Genomic DNA, 26886 nt, shown 5'->3' with positions numbered 1-26886 from the left:
AAAAATAAAATATTAAAGATTTGAATTTTTGGACTAAAAGCTGCCTTAAGTCCTATAAAAAAATGTATTTATTGCTAAAATTTTCCTCCTTATTGCTTTTAATAAAGAACATGCAACTGAATAGTCTAACAGTAAAGCAACTGTTATTCCATAACATCCTTAATAACTGTTGAAATAACAGACTTAGATCTTAACATGTTTTTATATTTAATGTATTTTTATTAAAATATATTTGATATTTTCTTCTAAAATATCATAGCAAACATCTTTAACATGTATCAAAAGCAGTTAAAAGATAGAAATATCCTTTCCTGTGGACATATGACTTAAAAAACAGGAACAACTTTCTGAAAAAGAGAATTTACAAATTATACAAAATGGGTTGCATATATAACACTTGCATATGTAGTTATTCAGAAGATACTGGTTTTGGTTGTTTCCAGGTGATGGACGCAGTCAAATAATATGTCAGTCCAGAAAATGCATGCAATTGCTAGCTAGCCTTAGAGATACTATATACATACATGAGAAAATAAAGGTGGAGAGTCAAGCAAAACTTACAAACTTGGTAACTTCTTACTCTTCAGGTATTTTGAACATACCTAAACAATTTAAGTATAGGTATCATATGATCTTAAAGGGAACTCTTAATATAATACAATATTATGGGATAGTGAAATTGAGTTATTAAAACCAAAGCAGTCCTTAGCCTCTTAAACAAAGACCCAAATAGTTTAATTCTATCAGCTAAATTTAATACAAAGGTCGACTTTTTAAACACTAATACTGTCAACCTCTTTCAATGATATTTAAAAATATACATGAACTATACATTACTTAGGAGTTTTTCTCATTCCTTTAAATATGGGCCTTGCACTGATTTGCCAAACACTGGGGAAAGACAGATACAAAAAATAATAATTTAGCAATTTACTTGTTTCTTTTTAAGTATTTATACTAAATAATGTGATTGAAAAATCAATTTTTGTGGGGAAGAATCAGGTAGATGATTCTTATTGGAAATTACAATGAAAAAAGGACTCATTTATTTAATTAAGGGGGAATTGCATTGTTTTTGGTAACAACAATCTGAAGTATTGCAGTTTTGTAGGTAACTAAAAAACCTGAAATGCGATAAAAAATTGAGGGCAATGTCTCTTGGTGTAGAAGATACGGGATATATTTACACAAGGAAGTTTTATAAAATCTAATTTTTCATTAAATCTAAAGAATCTGTAACATACACATGTGTCTCAGAACAAAAGAGATGGTGACCAGAGATTCTTAGATTCAACTTCTGATTCAGTCAAATAAAAGTCCAAATGTTTAGAATTAAATGACCTACTACTCGCCAAAAATCCACAAAATATTCACACCGGATAGACCAAGATTCACTCTCCTATAAAAAGAAAAAAAATTTTAGTGGAATTGATTGCCAAGCATTGAAAGTCTTTTCTCAAATAACTAAAAGAAGGAATACATGTTTAATTGATAACATTTAATGCTATTCTGCAATAAGTTACATTACACGTGGTTTATCGGTGAATTCTAGTAACAGTTATTACTTTTCTTGTTTAAAACCCAAATTTAGAATAAAAGGATTTATAGTGTGTTGAAAATTAATTTTTCAGTGCATGCCAAGAACTTCATCAGACAGAGAAAGTTAACAGGATAATTTTAGCAAGTCAGATCAAAATAAAAGTGTCAATTAAATTTTTAAAAATGGAGGATATAGAGATGATAGGACTCTTAGAGAATTTTATCTGTTTCACTTGAATTAAGAATTTTCTAATTATTAGAGATGCTTTAGTGGATTCGCATATGGGTATTATTAATATAGCTTAAACCCAACCATATTGCAAACAACAAAAAAAGTCTACTTCTACTCCAGAGAGTAATATAACTGTATTCAAAGTATGAGAGGAAGAGGACTGTAAGAGATAAATTACTCATCTAACAAAATAAGAAATCAACCAACAATGTCCAACACTGAGGAATCAAGAGAGAGCTGTATATCTCTATTATTATGTGAAACCATATGCTCCACCTTTCTAATATATATATGTATGACTATTTGTAGCTAGAAATTTTAGAAGAAAATCTGTATTTACTGACATAGAAGAATGTTCAAGATATACTATGAGATTATAAAGCAAATCACAGAGTAATATGTTAAGGGTACAATATATTTTTAAACAAAATCAACATATTCCCAGAAAGTAGTCTGGAAAAATACACCTGAAACTATTAACACTGGGTACCTCGAGAGAGTGGGAAGAAGAGTGAGAGAAGCCAATCAGAGGGGAATTTTCAATTTCTAGTTTATCACTGTATTGTTTAAATATTTCTATACTGAGCATGCATTATTTTTGTAATTAAAAAATGCAGAAGGACATTTAGATGTTTAGATGCCTCACAAAAGTACATTTACTACTTAATCTTTCTTACATTAAACATATAAATGAAGCTGATATATAATTGTTTATAAATTTCTGTTTATATCTTTGCATCTAATATGTTTAACAGGAGCTTGTCTTTCTCTAGAGCAATGCTGTCCAACAGAAATATAATGTAATGTGAATCACAAATGCAAGCCACACACAATTTTAAATTTTCTAATAAATACCTTTAAAAAGTTAAAAGATAAAAGTAAAAAGAAACAGGTGAAATTAATGTTAATTATATACTTCATTCAACCTAATATATCCAACATGTTATTTCAGTATATAATCAATGTACAAACTTATTAATGAGATATTTTACTTGGCTTTTTTTTTTTTTTTTGGTACTAGGTCTTCGATTTCTAGTCTATGTGTTTTACACTTACAGCACATCTCAATTTGGACTAGTTATGTTTCAAATGCTCGATGCCACATGGTGGCTGCTGTATTGGACAATGTAGCTCTAGAACATACTGGGGGTGCCAACAAAATGTATACACATGACTTGTATTCATCTTTTGTTATCGGTATATCTTGAGTATTACAATTTTAATAGATTTTTCCTTTCTTGAAATGTGTATAGTTTTTTGGCACCCTCTGTATATACTCCAGGATAGACCCCTAAACAAAACTGAAAAGAGGCATGCACATCGAAACTAGAATGGACTCTAGCTGTTTTTTTACTCCAAGCACTTCTCTTTACATTTTCTTAGCTTCAGGTTACTTCAGGCAGAGCTGGACCCAGAACCCAGGTTTTCAGACTCCTAGATCTTCTAGTACCAGATTCCCTCAGCATTAGCTGGGGTCTGCTTACTTCAAATGTTATTTGATACACTAAAATTTCACATCACCAAAATAACAATACAGAAATTTTAAATTTATTACACTAGTGTGTGAGCTTCATTACTATGTATTTAGAACAAACAAAGTAAACAACTCCAATTTTGCAATGGTTCCATCCTAGTTAATAATATTACGGAATGGGTACTGACTTGGTCTCTCTCGAAGTGTAAACACTTTGTAGAGGGCTTTGAGTCTGAAATGGCATGGCTTGAATAAAATTAGAATCCAGTTTTGTTTGGTTTGGTTTTGAAAGTGGCAAGATCCTAATGCAGATGTCAGAGTTGTTCTTCTAGGGACACAATTGTAAGGCACAGGACAAACTGTGGTCTTACTGCCTTTTTACCCAATAGGGAAATGGAAGTTCGGAGGGATTCATGGACTTGCCCAACACAGCAGAGCTGGTTAGTGACAGGGTTGGTCTAGGACTAGAGGCCAGATTTCTTATTGCTCAGTCCCTAAATCTTTTTAGTATGTGATGCTGCCTTCCACAGAATCTTAACACAGGAAGAAAAACAGTAAATACATTAAGTACTTGTGTTTCTAAGCATAAATACCTACCCAAGCATTCCTGACTCTTTGGTCTTTATGATGTAGAGGAACATTAATAATGTATGAAACATGTTATTTCGGCCCTGGAACAAAGACAAAAAGGACAGCAAGGTTTAAGCCAAATTGAACAAAAGAGTCAGTCTGATAGGTAAATGCAGATCCCACCAATTCTACTAACTCAGAATTCCATGTAATTCAGACTTTCACTCATTCATTAAACAAAGTGCTGGCAAGAGGGTACACTGTGGTGAATAAGACAGAAAGGATCCATGTAATCAAGGAACTTAAAGTCTAGTAAAAAAGCAGGCAGTAAATTCAGAATTATAAGAAGTAATTCTGGAATTAATTTTGTGACGCGATGAATGTTGAGAGGGGAGGTGGAGGGTTCCATGGGAACACATGGACATCTGACCCAGACTGGTAAGGCGGGGAATGCCTTCCCAAGGGAAAGATTTTTAAGTGGAGACCTGAAAGATGAGCAGAAAGTAAACAGACTAGGCAGTTTCCACACACGGGGAGCCGCATTTACGAAGGCCTGGAAGGGAGCTACTCTGAGTGCCCCTGTACACTACACACAAAAAGTGCTCTATCCCCAAAATTAACAGCATAAATACATGTGTGGGGATTAAAAAGCTTTTAATCACACTTCAAAATACGTTACAGTCTATGTTAATAACAATATAAGTAGCATGTTAAATATAAATCTATTTTATCTACAACGGACTACAAGGCAGCGTTTGCTAGCCCTAAAATCATACTATTGTTTGTAATTTCTAGTCTGTAAACTAGCCCCTAATTTAGAGTTTCAATTCACTGATTAACCTGTACCTGCTTTATTCATTTAGCGTTTTTACTCAAGAATCTGAGGGTATATTTTAAAAGACAGTGTTTCTTTAAAAAACAGCATTTGCTTTTTTAGATACTTAGATACTTTAGATACTTTAGGGTACTTAGAGGAACTTCAGTGACCCCAAATATTTACACTTACAAAGTTGAAATATTAAACTTGAAAAAAATGAAATTAATATTCTTTCCTGGGAATCTGATGGATGGAGAACACAATTTATGATTATAGTCAATGTAAAATTTCTTAGTAAAGACGCTGATAACAGAAATGACTGCAAATGTCATCAGCAGAACTGATGTTTGCCATCAAGAGTGATGTACCTGGACAAAAGTGTAAATTGGTACAATAACCAGCTTTATAAAGTAGTTTGATAATGTATTTTAAAAGACTTGAAAATATTCTGTAACCTAGAATTCTACTTTTGGGCTTTGGGCTAAAGAAATTATTCAAAATGCAGGTAGCTATATAAATAAGGATGAATATTCAGGAGAATATTCAGAATATTATTTATGATAATGAAGAATTAGAAATATCCAAAATGTCCAATAGTAGGGGAATAGCTGTATAAATTATGTTACAATCTTATGATGAAGTTTTTTGTATAGCCATTAAAAAGTATTTTCATGAAGATTTTTAATGGCACGGAAAATTACATTGCAGTTAATTTTTTAAAGGATATAAAACTACATAAATGATTTCAACCCATGAAAAAGTACAGAGAAAATCCAAAATGAAATTTATCAAAAGGCAATACACCAAAATGTTAACAATAGCTACCTGTAAGTAATGGAATAATGAGTGATTTTTCTTTATCTTTATGTGTTTCCAAATTAAGCATATAATACTTGTATAGTGACAAAAAGAAGTGGCGAGAGATACACATTTTCCCTAATTTAAAAAGTTTACCTAGTCCATCAATAAGAGAATCTATTTTAAAAATATCATCAAAGCAAGTCATCCCTGACATTCTGTAAGAGCAACTTCTATGTTTAGAAGTACCTTTGGAAGATTGTAAACGTGACGCTGGTAGATTAGCTCGTAATGGGGAGGGTTGACGGCACTCTGATAAATGCAGAAAACATTCTCATTTGTCACATCTGTAAAGGAAATAGGCTACATGAAAAAACAAACAAAACCACTCTATGTATTTCATGTGAAGAGCTCAACTCATTCTTTTAGGCGAGGTTTATACCTGGTTTATTTGGTGTCTGAACAAAGTGCTGAGAAGTAAATGTTTTTCCATCAGGGTATTTAGGATGTGGAGGTAATCTGGAATCAAGGTAGGTGCAGAATACGTGCATGATGATCTAAAAACGAGGAAAACAGTATTTCAAAGTCAGCGTGAAAATCTATTGTGGATGTAGCCCTTTAAAAACATCTGTGTTTATAATGACTCCAATTTTTAAATTTTTCCCTAGAGAGAAAATTAGCAAAAATGCTTTCAAGTGGTTATATTTATAAGATGAAATCTATAAAATGAAAAGATAAAAGACATTCCTAGTTTTCTGTTAAATGAATCATTCACACCCAGAGTTAATTAACAGCAGAACCAAGATAAAATACACATACTTTCAATTCTCAATTTGAGTATCAGCAATTAAAACTTCATTTTCACACATTATAGTCCCTATAAAAAAATAAAGAACGTGATTTTGAAAAACTCTTAAATGCCCTAAAACTTTATACTCTTTGATCTTATAAATCTAATTCTAGGAATCTTTCTTAAAGTCAAAAGACCAAATAAGAAAGAAATATGCATCATGATATTCCTTGCAACATTATTTAAGATGGAAAAATAAAAATCCTTCCCCCTACTACATTTCTCAAATGTTTAGGTCCAATATAGGAGAATAGTTCAATGACAATAAGACATAATGAAAAACACTTAAACAACGCAATAGTGAAAAAAAGCAGGATACAAAATTTTACATACTGAATGATTACAATTCTGACATGAAAAACATGAAAAAAAATAGCACACTCTATGTAAAGAAAAAATATACGAAAATATAAACAGTGGTTGGGTTAAGATGCTAGTACAATTTCAATTTTTTATTTCTACTTTAGTTTCTAAATTCTTTTTAATACTTATTTTCATAATTGAAAAATAAAAATATAAATCCAATAACAAAACTAGAGACTTACAGCAGAATCAGTGGGCAAGTCTGTATCCCACTTGCGTCCTTTGAAGTCTCCACCTCTATTCCATCGAAACGAGCTCATACAGCCTCCTTGAGAAAGTTCTATAGCAACAAAGGTGAAATAATAAAAGCTAAGAATATGCAAAAAAGAATGAAAAAAGGCTAAGAGGTTACAGTAAGAGAAGCATATCATCTTAAACACCTGATCAAAAGACCCAAACGTGAAGAAACACAAGATATAAAAGATTAATTTAAACATTACCCTGAAGAATCAAATAAAGCCAAAATATGAGACAAGACTACGATTCTGGATCCTTTAAAAAGTCAATGTCATGTGGTGAGAAAAGGTGGTTGAACTGTTCTAGACAAAGAGACCAAAGAAAAAATAAAATAACACATATAACATGTGAACCTAAGACTTTATCCTTTGGACAATGGAGAAATTTGAATATGAACTGTATATTAGATAATATTACAGAAATAATTTTTAAGGTCTGATAATTATGGTAATGTAGGAGAATGCTATTTTTTCAGGAATTCGTGTGCTGAAAAATAATGATGTCCGCAATGTACTTTCAAATGGCAGAACTAAAAAGTGTGTGTGCGCATATGTAGAGAGAGAGAATCAAATGTGGAAAATGTTGATTACTATTTAATCTAGTAGGTCCATACAGGGTTTTGTACTATTTAACTTTTTTGTATATTTGATATATAATAATACTTTTGTATACTTTGTATCTATATATGCACACACACATATTTTTCTTGGATATACAAATACCCTGCCACCTATTAGGCAATCTTGACAAAAAATTGTAACCTGAATTTTCAGGAAATATAGAAAACACTAGATCATGTAAAACTACACCATGGGGACGCATTCAGCAAAATCCACACCATGGAAAACACGACAGGCCAAACAATCCAGTGCTTTCAACAAATTGCAAAGGAAAAAAAAGAATGTACAGGAAACCTATAGCTTACAAGAAACTTATATATATGCCAACCAATCATAACGTCGTAATATTTGAATTGCAATTCAAATAAACACAAATAAAAACAAGTAATTATACATCTTATGAAACGGTTGGAAATCTGTATGTAGACTGTATATTTCATAATATAAAGAAAGTATTATAATAAAAAACATTTGGTGTGATAATTATATTATGGTTATGTTTTTTAAAGGCCTTATCTTAGAGAGGTATATACGGAGATATTTACAGATGAAGTGATGACATATAGGATTTGCTTCAACTGATACAGGAGGGGAGGAGGAAGATGAGGCTATGGGTGCGGCAAAGGTTGCCCCGGACTGACGGGTGTTGGGACCGGGTTGAGTATACCATACTGTTGTGTCTAGTTTTATGTATGCTTGAATTCTCCTTATATAAAAAGTTCTTTAAAAGTCATGATAAATGCTTATTCCTGAACCCCAGACCAAACCAAGGGGAGAGAGGGGGCACCACAACATTTTCAAATTAAGATTTATGATAAATCTAAAGAGTGAAATATTATTTCTAAGAATTGTTTTAGTGATGAGAACAGTCTACAGAGTTTATCCAAATAAAAGTAGGGAGGCAAAAGGAGTGTGGGAGTATCAGGGAGGCTACATTTCCTTATTTTTAAGTCAGCCTCCTCAGAAGATCACATTTCCCCCCAATAATCAGAATATAACAGAAATGTAAAAAGCAACATAATGAATGTGATATATAAGAATTGAGAGAAATGAGAATCAACATGCTGAAATTATAAAGAAATCAGAGTGGCATTCTCACTTGAGCCCATTTAGCTCCTATTTAAACTTCCCTATATAGAATAAAATTATTAATTAACATATTCAAGACTAAGTATATTATTTTGACAATTCCTAAGCATATAAAGCATAAAACTCAAAAAGTATACTAAAGTATAAGCTTTAGTCAAGCTATAATTAAATACATATTTATAAAACAAGATTATACTTAGTAACACTTAATTTTTCAAAAAATTTTTCCTTGTTACCTTTAATTATTAAACCTCAAATTAGTGAAAAAGCTCTGCTTTTTTTCCCTCTTCAAATCAATAGTTACCTTTGATCCTTTCAAACAAGTACTCCTGATTTGGGGTAAGGTCTAGGTACTGCACGATTGTATTCAGAGTTGGGATGAGAGGCGCTTTGACCAGAGCTGCTTGTTTCAAGCTAGTGATACTAGCCTCTGTTCAAAACAAAACACACAGCACACAGATTATTATTTATGTGGGTCTCTAAGAGAATGTAAAATGCTTTTTCCTCAATAGATGTTGAAGGAACCTGTGACAGCAATAACAGTTTATCTTAACAACTTGCCTTGTCTACTTTTACCTACAATTTATTTTATCATTTCTGGCAATGTGGCCAGATTTACACACACACACACATTCTCCAAAAGAAGCAGCCAAATCCATTTTGGAAGATCTATAAACAACTAATATACAATGATATATATAAAAAAGATATACATATGTATACATGTGTGTATACACACACACACACACACACACACACACACACACACACACAGAGGCCTATAGATATATCTATAAAATATATATATGTATAAAATACAGTCCAGCCATAAAAATAATACTGGAGAATACTTAACAAAATAGAAAAGGTGGAGGCAAAAAGCAGGTAACAAAATAGTATGACCCGATTTAATTAGAAATATATTCATATGTATGTACTATATTTCCTCAATGTCTAAATATGCACTTTTCATGTTCTTAAATTATGGTATAACTTATAATTGATATCGTTTTGATATAGTTAGTATCACAGTACTTTTCTCTCCACAAATAATAACTGGTTGTGACTAAATTGGTAGTGGTTATATCTGGAAGCAGAATTATGGGTAATATTCTTCTTTGTGTATTTCGGTATTTTCCAAGTTTTCTACTTAAACGTATGAATATTACTTTTGTAGCCATGAAACAATGTTGTTCTATTTTAAAAAGCACATCACACTGGTAAAATACTGTGAAAACTACATATTTTTACAGCTTATAAAGAAAGCTCAAAAAGGATAAGCAGATGTTCAAATAACATCACCAAGACACAGAAAGTAACCATTCTAACTTTGGCGTCAGAGAGCTCTGGCCTCAAATCACTGCTCTGTGACACTGGGCCGGTTCTTAACCTCTTTTAATCTTAGCCCCATCCATAAAATGGGCACTAATAGCTAGCTTCCAAGGTTAATGTAAGGGCTGTGTAAATTACAAATGAAACATTTGGACATTCAATAAATAAGCACTTTAGGGATGTATAATTCTATTCTTAGTCCAGAGAATAAAGTTTGATTAAAAGATACCAAAACAAGTGGAAAGCGCTAATGTACAAACCAAAGCACTTAACGTATTTCAAGGAAAAATTTATTTTCTAGAAAGAGCTGGTTGACTACAATATTCCTTCCTTATTTTGAAACCTAATTACTTAACACTTACTTATATTTTAGGCAAAATTATATTATACAGAACCTTACCAGTTTTATTTTTAGCAGATAAGAGAGCTGAAAACTGGTGATTTTTAAATTAGCACTGTTACATATTTCGTATGCTTTGTACAACTTTGTAATTAATATCTGATAAAGGGCTTGCATTTAGAATATATAAAGAACACCTACAACTCAATAATAAAATAATAATTGACTCAATTTAAAAATGGGTAAAGGACATGAAAAGATATTTCTCCTAAGAAGATATACAAATGGCCCATAAGCACATGAAAAGATAGTCAACATTTTTAGCCATCAGGGAAATGCAAATCAAAACTACAGTGAGATACCATTTCACACCCATTAGGATAATTATAAAAACCACAGTAACAAGTATTGGCGAGGATGTAGAAATTGGAACCCTCATGTATCACTTGTGGGAATATGAAATGGTGCAGCTGCTTTAGAAAAAAGTCTGGCAGTTCCTCTTAAGGTTAAACATGGAGTTACCATACAGCATAGCAGTTCTACATCTAGGTCATACGCAAGAGAAATTAAAACATATGTCCACACAGACACTTGTACACAACAGCTCATAGCAGCCATAAAGTGAAAACCACCCAAATGTCAATCAACTGATGAATGGGTAAAGAAAATGTGGTATGGTAGAGCCATACAATGGAATATTATTTGACAATAACAAGGAACAAAGTACTGATAAATGCTACCACATAGATGAACCCTTAAAATATGTTAACTGAAAGAAGCCAGTCACAAAGGACAATGTATTAGGTTGGTGCAAAAGTAATTGTAGTTTAAAAGGTTAAAAATAATTGCAAAAACCGCAATTACTTTTGCACCAACCTAATATTATATGATTCCATTTATATGTAATATCCAGAACAGGCCTATCTATAGAGACAGAAAATAGACTGGTAGTTGCCTCGGGCTGGGGAATTGGTGGTGGTAGTGGGAAACGGGATGACTGCTAAAGGGCATGTGGGGTTTCTTTTTTGGGTGATGAAATACTCTAAAATTGACTGTGGTGATGGCTGCACAACCCAAACTTTTGAATTGTAGACTTTCAATGGATGAACTGTATGGTGAGTAAATTACATTTCAAAAAAACTGTTATATAAAAAAACTGTATTATAGATATTTAGTTTTTTTCTTCACCTCAATATCTAAACTGTATTATAGAAATTTAGTTTTTTTCTTCACCTTCCTTAACAAAGGAAGTTGTTAAATAGCCCACTACAAGAAGACATTTTCCACTTCGCAGATTCACTGAAAGTAAGTCCGATGCTGGGCTCTATTTTCACATACCTCCTATCTGCAGCTCTGGACAACCCATTCGTCTCATCTGTGTGCTGACAGACTCAATTTCTTGTACAAGAGGAACTAATATTGTCTCATTGATCCACTAGGAAGAAATGAGGTAAATATTTACACACATAATTCGAAAGTATTTCTCAAACAATTATTCATAAAACACTAAGATTTTTTTTACTGTCTAGAACTTGAATATTAACCGAGTATGTGAAAGAGATGGAAGAAGTAGTTACCTGAAATCTAGAGAGAATTAAGTAAATATGCTAGTAGAGCGTAAGTTAACTACGTTATAGTCTGAAATCACATATGCCTGTTTTTTCTGAAGAAAATATAAAACTTTCAGCTATATGTTAAGTTTTTCTTACATGGTTCTATGATTATTATACTTAGCTAAAAGGATAATCTTCAGTTTGTTTCTAGGGTAATTATTCACATTTACTCATGTAGCATTTATATTGGTTTGTAATTAGTAAGACAATTTTTCAAACTAACATAATTGATTAACTCTCAGCAGGCTCACCAAATTTCCTAACCATGTAGAAAATAGATGTATTATATCTGAAACTGGATTGTGAATATTACCATATTACTTTAGGACTAGGAATTTCAAATGCCACTTTGCATGCCTAATATCAAACTAATTCTGGGAAATGAAAAGACTGTTTAAGGAAATACCCCATAGGGTTTGTTTGTGTGTTATATATTTTGTATGTGTGTGTTTGTGGCAACTTCCACCACTTCTGTTTCCATGCTTCTGTTTCACTATAAAATGAAAGGATGAAAAAAAGTTTCAGATGAAATACTTATGCCTCCAATTCCTTTAAAAAAACAACAAAAAAAACCCCCACATTTCAGAACACTGTAGCTTAGGGAATTTGGATAAGAGATTGTGTTTATATTTCTTCTAAGCTAATACTCCTAATCAAGACTTTGTGTGTATATATATATATATATATATATATATATACATACATATATATATACATACACACACATATATGTATATACATATGTACATGTATATACATATATACATATATGCATATATATATATATATAATTTTTTTTGGAATTTTTGTTAAGTTTATTTAAGCCAAACTGATGACATATGCCAGGGAGCAAGATCTCAAATGCGCCCAAGACTTTGCATTTTAAATATATTAGCATTTAGACAAGTCTATAAGTGGAAATAAAAAAGAGTACAGTTCTAGGACTTCATTTCACTTGTTCATTCTTCCAACCTTTATTAAATGCATCTGACTTGCCAGCCATTCTTTGGCTGCAACAAAATCATCTAAGGGTTCTATGAGAGAGATGTAGGCCCTGTTCCCAGAAAGTCTGATTGAGTAGTTCTAGGGTTGGGCTCAAGAATTTTTATTTTTAAAAGCCATCCTTGCTTCTGGTTCAAAAAAGTAGGCTGCCATTTTTCACCATTCCCTCTTGATACCCTATTTAAATTATAGTAAAAGAATTTTTTAAAAAAGCAGTACAAATAATTGCAACCTATCTCTAGAAGATACAGAGTGGATAGATGACAGTTGCAGGATGAAATAGGAAGAAGCTGCAGCCTCTACAGAATCCAAGCGGTGCCACCTGTAGGGGCGGAGGGGCCAACTTGTCCACTAGAATCTGGGTGCACAGGTACCACAGAGCGCGAGAGGAAGAGGCAGGGTTGAAACCAGGGAACTAACTCACTCTGTACATGAAGAGTTGGCCTTCCCAACCTCTAGGCCAAAGACAGAGAGGGTTCTACTCTAGAAGAATCAAAGAAATTGATATATTCTGTTGTAGCTTCAAGCACATATTATCTTCTCTCTCTAACTGAAGTTTTTTTTAGGGCAAGGACCTCATTTTTGTTTCCCTCACCTTTCTAGACACATAATATGCTCTGACATAAAAGCTCTTTGAAAAATAAAATTGAGATGCTGGGAAAGCGATTAAGATCTTAATAACTAAATATATTGTTCCTTTACTCAAATTATGCTAATTTACTAAACATGGAGAGAAAAAAAAAATCCCATATAAATACCATATAAGTAAATGTCATGTTTATCCTTATATATGTGCCATCCACACTGCACTTTTAATAATTCTGATATCTAATTAACATCTGATATTCTAATAATGTACTTTACATATCAAAAGGCACTTGTACTGTCCAAAGAGTAATGTAAAACTTACATTTCTGAACTTAGCTGTCCATGAATCCATATGATCAAGAAGTTGTCTATTCATAGTTACTCTCGCCCAAACCTATTAAAAACATGTTTAAAATGAACAGTCAGTGAGGAAAACATCTTGCCAGAGATCAGTCATTCTTTCCCCCACCCTCAAAAATATTTGGAATACTCTGGAAAAAAAACTTCATAAACATCAATAACGACTTAATTATTATGCAATAATTTTCTTATTATGTACTAGTTGCTATTCATGCAGATATATCTTTAAAATTCCTTATGTTGGTATGTTTCAAGAATTCGTCTTGCTTTTAAGAATAAAATTGAAATCTTGTATTTCGTCTTAAACTGATGAAGTTACAGACTATCAAGTGTTCTAATTCAAATATATTTTAAAAGCAAGCATCTTATATATATTAAGTACAAATTAATACTTGAGCTACCTTTTTATAAACGAATGAAGAAAAATGTTTTAGGCAGGACACGCAGGTCAACTATGTGTCCTAAAGAGTAAAACATACAATATAATTCCATTTTAGGTACACAAAGTTAGATAGGAGCCTGTCCACTGTATAATGTGTGCCAGATTTATGTTCCTAGTTGGTAAAAATGGAGTTTACGGGAAAAAAAACTGTTCCAGAAGTAGAAAAGAGTTTCGAACAAACTGTAAAGCATAAATATTAAGTCATTTTTATTGTCCATTTACCTCCTCTGCAGCTTGTTTAGAACTGAGATCGGCCTCATCTTTGTTAGCACATGGCGCCTGAGACCTACAGGCAAGCTGATACTGAAACTTCTTTAAAGTTTGTGCATAGTCCCCCACAGAACGACTGTAGTTCCAGAACGTAGGGCTGGTGGAAGGCGAGGTAGAATCTGGGCTCCCTACAACGATTCAGAGTATCAGTGTGTTGTAGAAATTTTGACGTCTAGAGTTAGCACGCGAACACCGGCGGTCTAAGCGGTCCAGGCAGTGGCAACCAAGGAAGACGAAGCTCAAGGGGCCTCTCTCCTCTCTCCTCCCCAGCATTATCTTTTCTTTAGAGAACATGGACTATTTGCGTCAACAGTTAACATGTCTGAGCAGTATCGAGTTAAGGGCCATATGAACTCTATGTGATGGAAAGTGTTTATTTTTGTTGTAAAATTAGGCTTGTTTCATTCTCTAAGACTTTCAAATGATTCAGCGAGAAACAAAAGACAAATTTCTTCAGGAAATAAATAGGCTAAGGCAGTTTCCTGCTTGAATGTTTAGCTCTCTGTGAATGGGGTAACTACACCCTCCCACCAGTAAATGACTCCGGGCTGGCAGCTAAATTCACTCTTCCCTCTGTACTCTGCATTCTAGTCCTAGCCTCTACTAAGTCAGTCCTCTGTTGCATTAAAGGAGACTCTCTGCTGATTACACTTCTAAATTTATAAATTTAAATTTAGGAAATGCAAACACTTACATTTAGGGACTTAATCCTATAGTGGCCTCTATCAGACAAATGATCCCATTTTAAGGTCAGAGTTTATCTCTTTTCCCAAACAGAGTTTGAGCTCGTTGAGGGCAAGAAGTATTTGTTTCCCTAGCATCTAGCACAGCATCTGAGTAAACCGCAAGTTTTCAAAGACAATTGTTCTCGTATGATAGTTAGGAAATAGTTTTATTTATTTAGAGTTTAACTGATATCGAAATATCAATACTTCAGACCCACACACAAAAAACACAAATAGAAAAAAGTTTTTAAAAATCTTAGCAGAATTTCTAGGAGAAGTGAGTAATAAAACTGGTTTTCTTACGTGTTTATTTACAGGTACAGATGAGAAATCATGAAAGAAATACGTGGCAATATGCCAATTCACAGCATCAAAACCCTGAAGGTTAGCTAGTGTTATGCTAGTAGCTTAGGTTAATACTAGTATGTTTCATGCTGGCATAAAAATAATTATGCACAGTAAAGAAATATCACACTTGGTATAGTTTTCAGGGAGGACTTCTGGCAAAGCTGACTTACAGGAATGAATTAATGTCAAGAAAGCAAGTCTTGGGCGGCAGGATGGCTCAGTTGGTTGGAGAGCGAGCTCTCAACAACAAAGTTGCCAGTTCAATTCCCGCATGGGATGGTGGGCTGTGCCCCCTGCAACTAAAGATTGAAAACGGCGACTGGACTTGGAGCTGAGCTGCGCCCTCCACAACTAGATTGAAGGACAACAACTTGGAGCTGATGGGCCCTGGAGAAACACACTGCTCCCCAATAAATTTTATTGAAAAAAAAAAAAGAGAGAAAGCAAGTCTTAAACTAACACAAATGATTTAATAAATAAGGAATAAAAAAGGAAGGTAAAAGACATGGTTATGATAGAGTACAAGGTTATTCTTTTTTGACTAATCATTTTGAGTATTAACTTCAAAAATGATAATCAAGCTTTCCGAGAAAACTTGAACTTGAGAAACATTTCAGGGAAGACTGGCTTTAGAAGACAAAAATTTTGCATAGATGGTAGAAATAAGGTGACAGAAATAAATTTTGATATCTGTTGTACATTAGCCAAAATATATGCAGCAAGCAGTGACAAAATAGGGCTTCTTTGTAATAATCATGACCACCAACAAAACAGTACAAAACCTGTAGCTGGAGAACTCCAAAGACGTAAAGAATCAAAGCACAAAGAGATATAGAATTCTGGCAATATAACAAACCAGGTAACCTGAAAAATCTCCCATTATATGCATCGAAAAATGTTTATTACATGAAACACCTTATTTAAATGGACAATGAAACTTGCAAAAAAGGTGAGAGGAATAGCCAGTGGCTAGAAATGAAGAGGGAATTAAAAATCAGTAGCCTGTGTATATAAGCTGATGTTGTAGCTGCTCTTTATAATTCTGTAAACTTTGGAAAACCTATCAGCTTGTATTTCAGTTCCCAGACGGGAACTGGAAATGAAGAGGTAGGCCCAGGAGAGGTGGAAAGTTGGATTGAAACCCTTCTCATACCTCCATCCCTTGTGCCTGGCATAGGGCCAGGAACCTCAAAGGGCCACATTCTCAGCGGATAGGAAAACAATGGGTCCACTGGCCCTGGGAGCTACCAAGGAATCTCGTGTGTCATAGGTTGTTGGGAGATTCATCTCGGAACCTTCAAACCTAGAAATTACTTAAGTTAGTGCGAAGCCAATGATACTCCTTGGGCACCGAGCAGAGGCAAATACAAAGCTGCTGGGAGGAGACAAGACTTCCGTCCAGCCGCCCAGGATAGAAAAAGCACAGATAAAACTCTACTGAAGATGAGCTTACCATAAAAACAAACAAAAACAAAAAAACCCCCACAAATCACAATGAAACAAGCCTCAACGCATGAGTCAACAAGACAAAAATGTTAGTGTTTGATCTCCATGAACTTTCGATAACTGAACTATTGGACAAAAACTTTTTAAAAAGTATATTTAAAGTGACTGAGATATGAAAAGGAATTGAAAACAGAAACAAAACAAGATACTGTAAAATAAATCAGGCAGATGTCAAAAAAAGAACCAAATAAAACTTTGAAAAATAAGAGACAAATTACAAAAACCGCAATGAGTTAAACAGTTTAGACATTGCTAAGAAAGAACCAACCATGAGTCCAAACTGGCTTAAACAAACAAACTGTGCGGTGAGAGGTCAAACAGAAAGTTCTTTACGGAAAATGCCAAACTACTAAATGTAAAAGAAAGTATAGAAAGTCTCCATTTTGAAACCACCACTGTATTAATTTCCCTGGGATAGGATCATCAATGGATGATCCTAAAACCATAGGGTGAAAGGCCATTGGGGGAACAAGTCTCAAGGAATCACATTACAGATTTATTAATTATGAAAGGGAAAAGCTATTTTGAAGAAGTCAGGTTACCATCACCTTGACCAAGTGATCCAATTTAATGTTACCAATAAAAGACAAAATGATATCATGTTTCCTGATGTGATATACTGAAAGGAACACACCACCACCTGCTTTCTTGCCAAAAAATAATATTTAAACTGAATCTAATAATGAGAAAATGATCACATAAATCCAAATTCGCAATAAAACTAGCCTGATCTCTTCAAAATGTAAATGTAATAAAAGACAAAAACAAACAAAAAAGTACAAATGTTCTAGATTAAAGTAGACAAAAGAAGCACGACAACTACTGTGTTTTCCCAAAAATAAGACTGGGTCTTATATTAATTTTTGCTCCAAAAGACACATTGGGGCTTATGTTCATGGGATGTCATCCTGAAAAATCATGCGAGGGCTTATTTTCCGGTTAGGTCTTATTTCCGGGGAAACATGGAAAATACAATACATAATGCTGGACTAGATCCTGTATCAGTAAAAAAAAAAAACCAAACAAAAGCTACAAAGGTCATTATTGTGTCAATTGGAGGAAATGAGAATATGAATAACAGTAGTAACTTAAGTATGATAATCATATTGTAGTTAGAAAGGAAAATGTCCTTCTTCTTAGAAGATGTGTGTGAAATATTTAGCGATGAAGTGGTTCTCTATCAAAAAAGTGGGTGTGTGAGAAAGACTGTAACTGACTGGGTCCTCACTATTGGAGAAAGGAGTTACAAATATGGAAAGAGAGGAGAGGCTAGAATAAACCCAGTATAGGTGAATCGGAATTGGAGGTATCAGTATTAACTCATGGTTTTTAATATAGTTATACAGTTGACCTTTGAATAATGTAGGGGTTAGGGGCACCACCTGTACAGTCAAAAATCCACGTGTATCTTTTAACTCTGCCAAAACTTAACTACTAATAGTCTATTGTTGACTGGAATCTTTATCAATAATATGAACAGTCGATCAAAACATACTTTGTATATTATATGTAATCTATATTGTATTCTTACAATAAAGTAAGCTACAGGAAGTGATATAAAGAAATTCCTAAGGAAAATATATTTACAGTACTGTACATATTTAATGAAAAGAAATTCACATGTAAGTGGATCTGTGCAGTTCAAACTCATTGTTGTTTAAGAATCAACAGTATATAGATGTAGATGTGTGTGTACATATACTTCCTAGCTGTCTGCTGAGAGGACCTAGAGTCATGATAACTCATTAATATGGCATGTCCAATGCCCAGTTAATTTCTAAGTATCATTTTCCACTAAAAGCAACTGTGGCCCCCTTGGAGAAACAGATGGACTCCAGAGCTAGTTAGCCAGGGAAAGTACAAAAGGTGTGTGGAATATCTTGTGGTGCCGGAAGGTTAAAAAAAAAAAAGTGCTCAAAGAATAACAGTGTTGTGTCAAAAGAACACAGAACCCAGAGGATCCCACTAGTCAAATCTGAGACAATCTAACAACCATCAAAATAAATGACATAATTGAAAAGATCCGTTTTACAGTAGAACGCCAACAAATAAATATAAAAGGTGGCTGCACAACAATATGAATGTACTTAATACCACTGAATTATACGCTGAAAAATGGTTAAAATGATAAATCTTGTGTCTATTTTACCATAAAAAAGTTTAAACATAAAAGAAATACAGAAGGAATGAGGAATTAGAAAGCCACTATGACAACCAACATAGTAATAATTAATTTTGAAAAGAATCACAAAAGGATGTTAAAACTAGTAAGTCAAAATCTGATGAGGAAGAGATTATTTATATAGTCTCAAAGTAGCGACTCATAAAATACTTATTATTTACAAATTAATGTATATGAAATAATTACCTAAAACCTCTGGGCAAAGAAGGATTGTAAGTATGGGGATAAACACAGATGTACCAGGTAAATGCTAATGAAAAGACAATAGTATAGCTGTGTTAATGTCAGACAAAATAGACTTGAAGGCAAAAAGCCTAAGAGATAAAGATAAAAAGAATAATTGACCAGAATGATATGAACAATTCTGAATTTACATGCACTTTACATAATCTCACAGATATTTAGCAAATACAACAAAATTACGAGGAGACAGTCAACGGGAGGCAATCACTGGGAGCTTTTAATATACCTTCTCAGTAACTAATCGATCAAGTGGACAAAAATTAATAAGATAATTTAAGAACACCATCAAGAAGCTTACTAAATGAACAAATATAGAGACCAATATTTAGAGATTATGCATTCTTTTCAATATACCAAGAATCATTATTAAAAATTAATTACATAGCAGGCCGAAATGCAAGTCTCAAAAAAAAAAAAAAAAAACCCCAAATTAGTATGGTACAGATCTGAATCTCAAGCCACAATATAGTAACAATAAATAACCAAGCCTTCATTTCACATGATTGGAAATTAAAAGTAACACCAATCACCAATAATACTTCCAAACAATAATAACAATACTTCTAAATAACTCCTATAGGTCAAAGAAGAAATAAAAATGGAAGTCTGAGAAAATCTAGATGTGACAAAGACAGACATGCAGAGGGTAAATAGATTGTTCTTTGTGTTATACCCTATAATTTGCAGTATACTTGAAATATTTCAAAATTTAAAAAGAAGAAAAAGCATGTACTGACAAATAACAAGATAATATTGATTTGTTTCTTTGACATTTGGGGCACTTCAGGCAAAATTACATTAAAAATCAATGGAGAGATTTTAAGTGACACAAAGAGCCAAGGTCCAATATCTGGCTTCCTCATTGTGGCCATGTTTTAGCACCTCATGTGCTTTCTGTGAAAGTTCCTAAGGGGGAAAAATCATTACTCTGCTCAATAACCCAATTTGGTTTCAAATTGACTTTGTAATAATCAAATCCACCCCAAACAGATTAAGATTTGCTAACATTGTTTCCCAAGGTAAACAAAAGATAAGTTCGAAAATGTTCAGAAAAACAGCAGTACTTCTAGAGGAAATCCATGCTTTGCCTTTCATCCTTCCTGACCACACTCACCTTCCCAACGACCACGGGAAAGGAGACAACTACCATTTCAATGAGCTTTGCTATGCACCGCTTCAAAAACATTTGATAGCCTTAACTTTTAAATAGAAACGATAACTTACATTATATGAAAAAGCTTTCAATCTTAATGGAGATGAAAGGGTCAAGATTTCTGGTAGTCCAGCTACATTTACTTCTTAAATTTGGTGAACTTAATTCTAACTGCATAACATAAAAACAAAACCTATTTCTCTCCTAAGTCACACCAAGTATATTAGTCAAAGGGACTTAAACATTTATGTACAGGTGTAATCAAAGTAATGAAAATAGGTTAAGGATAATGTAAAGTGACACCATATATACATATATACATACATCTATATACATCTATCTATATATATGTATATAGATGTATGTATATGTATATAGATGTATGTATATATATGTTAGATCTAAATAAAATACATACCTAGCTTAACTCTATGCTGTTTCTCTTCTTCACTTCGCAGAAAAGTATCCAATGTTCGCAGGTCTGTCATGTAGTCTTTTTTGTCAGTAGGGGAGTTATAGACAGTGGGTGAAGAACGGTAGCGAGATCTCAGTCCACTGCTCTCCACTGGGCCCACAGTGGTAGGGTATGGAGAAGAAGGAGAGGGACTATAGCTCGCCAACTATACAAAATAAAATAACTTTATTTTTAATTGGAATTTATTTTTGTTTTGGTCTTTGACTTTCAAAAAGTAACACATCTATTAGAATGACTGAAATCCAGAGCACTGACAACACCAAACGCTGAGGAAGATGTGGAGCGACAGGAACTCTCATTCACTGTTGGTGGGAATGCAAAATGGCACACCCACTTTGGTAGACAGTTTGGTGGTGTCTTATAAAACTAAACATTTGTACCATCCGATCTAGCAATCGTGCTCTGTGGTATTTATCCAAAGGAGCTGAAACGTATGTCCACACAAAAACCTGCGCACAGATGTTTAGAGCAGCTTTATTCATAATTGCCCAAACTTGGAAGCAACCAAGACGTCCTGTAGTAGGTGAACAGATAAACTGTGGTCCATCTGGACAATGTACATCAGTGCTAAAAAGAAATGAGCTATCAAGCCATGAAAAGACATGAAGGCACCTTAAATACATAGTACTAAATGAAAGAAGCCAATCTGGAAAGGCTACATACAGTACAATTCCAACTGTATGATAGTGTGGAAAAGGCAAAACTATGGAGACAGTAAACGGATCAGTTGTTATCAGGGATTGGGGTGGGACTGGGGGGTAGGATAAATACGTGATAAATAGGTGGAGCACAAGGATTTTTTAGGGCAGTGAAAATACTCTGTATACCATAATGATGGGTGGATACATTTTAAGATGTGATATAACGAACTTATAACTAGGTGTCAGGAAATCTGGGTTATATTCTTGGCTCTTAAATTGGCGATTTGGGCAAGTGAATTACCCACTGTTCCCCGGTTTCCTCATCGATAAAATGAGGAGTTTCGACTTGCAAGATTTTCAAAGTATCTCCTAATTCTTAAATAATGTGACTGGTCAAGAGAAAAGAGTCATTACCTTATTATATCCACTGATGGGCGAGTATGTCACTCCAGGACTATAAGAACCACTGCCACCTGATGACAGACCTTGTAGCTGAGGGCTGTATCCAGTTATACAGCTGGTGGTGAACTTGGGGCTGGTACTGGGTGAGCGAGATGGGCTATAACTCAACACACTCTGACCCTGAATTGAAGAAGGTGAAGAGGGAGGGACTTGGGTTGCTGCCAGATCGTGTGGAGGAGTAGTCTGTACAACTAGAAGAAAGCAACAAATAAATAGTAAATAAATAAAATATGTATGTATAAATAAAATTTCTATGAAAATAGATTTAATGAACTGAATGTTTTTCTTCAGGAAAAGGGAACGTAATAGAGTGACTTGGTTGTTAAGTTACATAAAGTATTGTTACCAAACACACAAATTAGTTGTTTACCATTTCCACAGAATGCAAAATAAATTAGTTTCAATGCAGCAAGAGTTAGTAATTTAATTTTAACTGTAATAAAATAATGGAACAAACTTTCATGAGGCTGTTGAATGCTAGTTCCATTCAATTTGTACAAATAGGAATGACAGTCGTTGGTCTTAAAGACTATTGTAGACTTGTTTAATATAGTTGAACCAGATGGCCTAACTCCCTTCCAGCTAAGTCTATGAAAAGGGAAAATTAAATTGAGAAAGATTTATTGCCAACCTTTCCCCCACCTTTGCAAAAGATGTAAAACACTTACCAGCTGTTTTCAACCCTAAAAGTGTTTGCTGTCCAGGGCTAACAACCAGACTTGTTGGTGCCACAGTATATTTGAAATATCTCCAAAAATCAAATAAAGCATTTAGGCTGAAGAGAGATGCAAGGGCAAGCTCTGTAAGAGAACAAAAATTTATTTAAAATAAGGGTGTATGTATGTCTGTGTGTGTGTATAACAGTTAAAGGGGGGAAACAAAACTCTTCATACTTTAGCAAATTAACAACAAAATTGAAAACGATCTTCTTATTCTTAATAACAGTTACCATTTAATGAATGTTATGTATAGGCCACTTACTAGAGTTTCAAAATATTATCACTAATCCTTACAACTTGTACAATAAACACTTTCACGTCCATTTTAAAGATCAATCAACATTGTAGAGAAGTCAAGTGAGTTTTGCAAGAGACACAGCCTAGTTATTAAAGCCATGATTCTAAGTCAGGTATGCAGATTCTACAACTTTTTCTTGCTTTCTATTTGACACACCCCCTCTACCACAGACTTTAGATCAATGTGTGTATTAGACTATGGAATTTACTTTAACCTGCCATAAAGACTCTTGATGCCCAAGGACTACTAAAGAGAAGAGAGAGGACAGAAAGACATGAAGAGGCTGAGGAAGGCATCAATGGAATAGAAATCTGGTTGGTCTTGAAAGGTGAAAAGGTAGAGAAGTAGGGAAGGCGTTTCAGGAAGAGTAACAAATACAAATCTCACCACCCCCAAACTTTACTTTTTTTTTTTTTTTAACAGAACTTATTATCACCTAGAATGCATTGTTTAATTTGATCATCTCTTTTACTACAGTGTTCCTTCCACGAGGGCAAGGACTTTGTTCCCTTTCTGTTGCATTTCATTTTTGGAACATAGTAGGCACTCAAATATTTGTTGAATGAAGGCATAAATTGAACAAAACTGATACAGTTTTTCATTGGTAGTAACTCTAAATCACAGTGAAAATTAATTACTTACCAATATACCAGAGGGGCCAGTATGTCACATTATAATATGAACTAATCAACTTTCCAGTCCTGAAAAAATTAGAAAGGGTTTTCAATTGTCTTAAAAAAATTTTAAAAAAGCAAAATACACACAAAAACCTGTGGCACCAATTGTTGCCCTCTTACATTTTCACTTTTTTTTTGCTAATTAACTTACATTTCAGTATATATCATTCCAGCCATAGATACATTTAGGAGTCCCCAGGCTAAAACAACTTTCCTAGCTTCTGTTTCTTTTCTCATCTTGATGGTTCTGTCAATAAGGGAAGCACTAAGGTTTGGCTCCCCTTGCATCTAGTCAAAAACAAAAAGCACAAAAATCAATCAAAAGAAACTACTCCATTTAAGAAATCACACCTGTGTCCTTTAGAATGGTAACTAAAAACTGCACACACTTTCCCTCATCTTTAAAATATCTTTCCATTTTTTTTTACATTGTAATGTTAGTACATTAAAAGGGAAACCCTAAATTATAACTTCATTGGCATCATATTGTAATCAACAGAGAAGTGGAGAGTCACTTCAGAAAACAATTTAATACTTCCAATAAATAAAAATGTCTTCTTTTGTCATTTAAGGGTTGGTAGTTATGTCTGCAATTACTCTGTATTGTGTTTTAGGATATGTCGCAAGGACTAGCCCAAGGGCTAATTTAAGAAACTCGAAATACTAAGTTTTGGGGGAAAACATTCCATTTACGCTATAAGCCATTCAAGACTCTCCTCCTAACGGCCTTGTGCAGAAACCATTAACTGCCTACGATCTCAAACAGTTCTGCACTCGGACCCAAGCACGCCAGAGAACTCCGTTTTGTGTTTTTGGTAAAGTATAAGGATTTAAGTTTTAGAAGGGCGAGTACTCATGGTGTGAAGGGGATGAGAGCGAGTGGGAAGAAGTGTGCATTCAGTTTTGGTCTACACTGGGGTATTTCCTTTGTTTTATTAGGCCTCATGTCTTGCAGACAAGTTGTAAGATTTGTTGTAGCTATACGGAGTTGCAGCCCAGAGAGTACAGAGCACTACCCTTCCCGCCACCAGCCCGAGTCAAACTCCCCGGTCCGGGGAGCATCCCGCCCCGGCTCTCCCAGTACAAACTTCAGCATCCCCTATGGCTTCTTTCCTCCGCTCCACTACGGATGGCGGGACGCCTGACCACATCCCCCTTTGGCTGAACCCTCTGCACATCCGCAGGCGCGGAACTCTGACAGCCCGCCTGGATTCCGCGTGCAGGAAGCACAAAAGTGACCCCCAAAACGCACCATGATCTTCGGCCGGAAGCCGCTGGCTCGCGCCACTCTCTACTGCGCATGCGCGAGGCCAATCGCTAGGGCGAAAGCGACAGGCTGCCGAGTCTACAGTTACCGGAAAAACCAGCTATTTCTTCTCGCGAGAAGAGGAGGGTGGAGGAGTGCCGGGCACTAGGAGCGTTACCAAGGAGACAGCTTTAGGATTTATGGCTCTGGTGCGGGGAGAAAACTGAGCTGCAAAAATTCAGACCAGGTTCTGAACCCGCAGTAAAAAGTAATAACGATAACAAGCTGAATTTCTATGTATTAATATAATTTTAGCTTCCTTAGGACATTTATGTACCCACATTTTAAAGCCGATTTTATTAAGCAGGGTGGCTAATCGTAGGATAGAGTATGTGGTAATGTGTACAAACACCATTAGCAATGACAGAGCATTTCTCACACCTGTGTTAAAAAAAAAAAATCAAGTATTCTGACCCGACGTTATTTTTTAAATATCCATGAAATGAGGGTGCAGCAGTAACAAGAAAAACCAAAATGTGTTCAAGTTGCTAGGGGTTTTGAGATTTTAAAAGAAACCGAATCTTTACTTTCCCTGAATTTTTTGGGGAAGAACTTCTAATCCCGAGGAAAGGTTCATCATGGAGTTTAGTTTGGTTTTATTTAACAAATACAAACGCTTACACTGCCACTGAGCCACTTGCAGGGATGTGAAACCTCTGGTTACTGCCTGGAGGAGCTCAGCTCCAGGGAAAGCTGGCAGGTCATTAATGGGGCAGGCGAGGTGGGGCGCAGTGAGCAGGAGGAGGCACGGTGGGCTCAGCTCGGGCCACCCCGAGAGCTCCCTGGAGGAGGCTACACAGGTCTAAGGCAGACAGCAAGCAACAGCCAGGATGCCCAGGGCCTGGGGACTTGCCCTTGGGTATGCAGGGAAGTGTGCTTCTAATAAAAACATCATACACGCATTTTTATAATGTTTAGATTGCCTTAGCAGCAATGGGTTTCGCTTCTAGTTTTAGATTTAGAGATAAACTACTTGAAAATTGTTCAAAGTGAAAGGTTTCAATGTACAAGTTGAGGATATCAGGTTCCTACCACTCCATGTCTGACTCTTCCCTAAGAAGAAATTGTATAGATTTGATGTAATTCACAACAGACACGTTGATATTTTTCCTCTTAATGTGATCTATAAATTAGTATGCATTTATTGAAAGCTTAAAAAGGAACACTACTGCTACCCAAATTAGATTTATCTTTGGCATTATGTATTCGTTTGCTAGAGTTGCCATAACAAAATACCACAGACTGGGTGGCTTAAACAACAGAAATTAATTTTTTCACAGTTTTGGAGGTTGAAAATTTAAGATCAAGTTTCCATGGAGCAGGACTGGCTCCTTCTGAGGCTTGTCTCTTTTGGCTTGAAGATGGCTGCCTTCTCTCTGTGTCGTCTCATCGCTTTCTTTTTCTGTGCTTGCACATTCCTGGCGTCTCTTCCTTTTCTTGCAAGGTCACTGGTCATATTGGATTGGTGCCTCATCCTCACGACCTCATTTAACTTTAATTACCTTTTCAAAGGCCCTGTCTCTAATTATAGTCAAATTGAGGGATAGGGCTTCAACATATGAATTTTGGGGACAAAGTTCAGTCTGTAACATATTAGAACTGTGTATGTTAATTT

At 34.6% G+C, this 26886-nt stretch overlaps 1 protein-coding gene across 2 annotated transcripts; it reads right to left on the bottom strand.

Annotated features, from left to right (window-relative positions):
* Nucleotides 1-993: 993 nt before the first annotated feature.
* Nucleotides 994-25344, bottom strand: TMEM209 (transmembrane protein 209). 2 transcript variants are annotated; one of them, XM_033099294.1, is made up of 15 exons: nt 25218-25344; nt 24117-24253; nt 23931-23989; nt 22940-23071; nt 22224-22462; nt 21112-21313; nt 14489-14664; nt 13787-13858; nt 11600-11696; nt 8894-9019; nt 6826-6923; nt 5873-5987; nt 5680-5777; nt 3843-3916; nt 994-1399 (listed from the first exon to the last, which is right to left on the bottom strand). In XM_033099294.1, the coding sequence occupies exons 1-15, from the start codon at nt 25218-25220 to the stop codon at nt 1345-1347; spliced, it is 1683 nt and encodes a 560-aa protein (XP_032955185.1). In that variant the 5' UTR covers nt 25221-25344; the 3' UTR covers nt 994-1344. The 2 variants fall into 2 exon arrangements, with proteins under 2 accessions (XP_032955185.1, XP_032955184.1); XM_033099293.1 differs by lacking the exon at nt 25218-25344 and adding an exon at nt 25054-25169.
* Nucleotides 25345-26886: the final 1542 nt, after the last annotated feature.

The sequence above is a fragment of the Rhinolophus ferrumequinum genome, chromosome 26 (assembly GCF_004115265.2).
Source record: "Rhinolophus ferrumequinum isolate MPI-CBG mRhiFer1 chromosome 26, mRhiFer1_v1.p, whole genome shotgun sequence".
Taxonomy (NCBI): Eukaryota; Metazoa; Chordata; class Mammalia; order Chiroptera; family Rhinolophidae; genus Rhinolophus; species Rhinolophus ferrumequinum.
This window is presented reverse-complemented; position numbering and strand designations above follow the sequence as displayed.

Bases quoted from the DNA above. Each gene is read 5' to 3' on its own strand.
- TMEM209 (XM_033099293.1), bottom strand. From the start codon at position 25,143: ATGTGCAGAGGGTTCAGCCAAAGGGGGATGTGGTCAGGCGTCCCGCCA. The intron at 22,463-22,939 runs GTAAGTGTTTTA...GCTTTCTTCTAG, and splicing joins TTTAGGGTTGAAAACAGCTG to TTGTACAGACTACTCCTCCA. The intron at 1,400-3,842 runs GTAGGTATTTAT...TTCTTTTTATAG, and splicing joins AAAGAGTCAGGAATGCTTGG to GAGAGTGAATCTTGGTCTAT.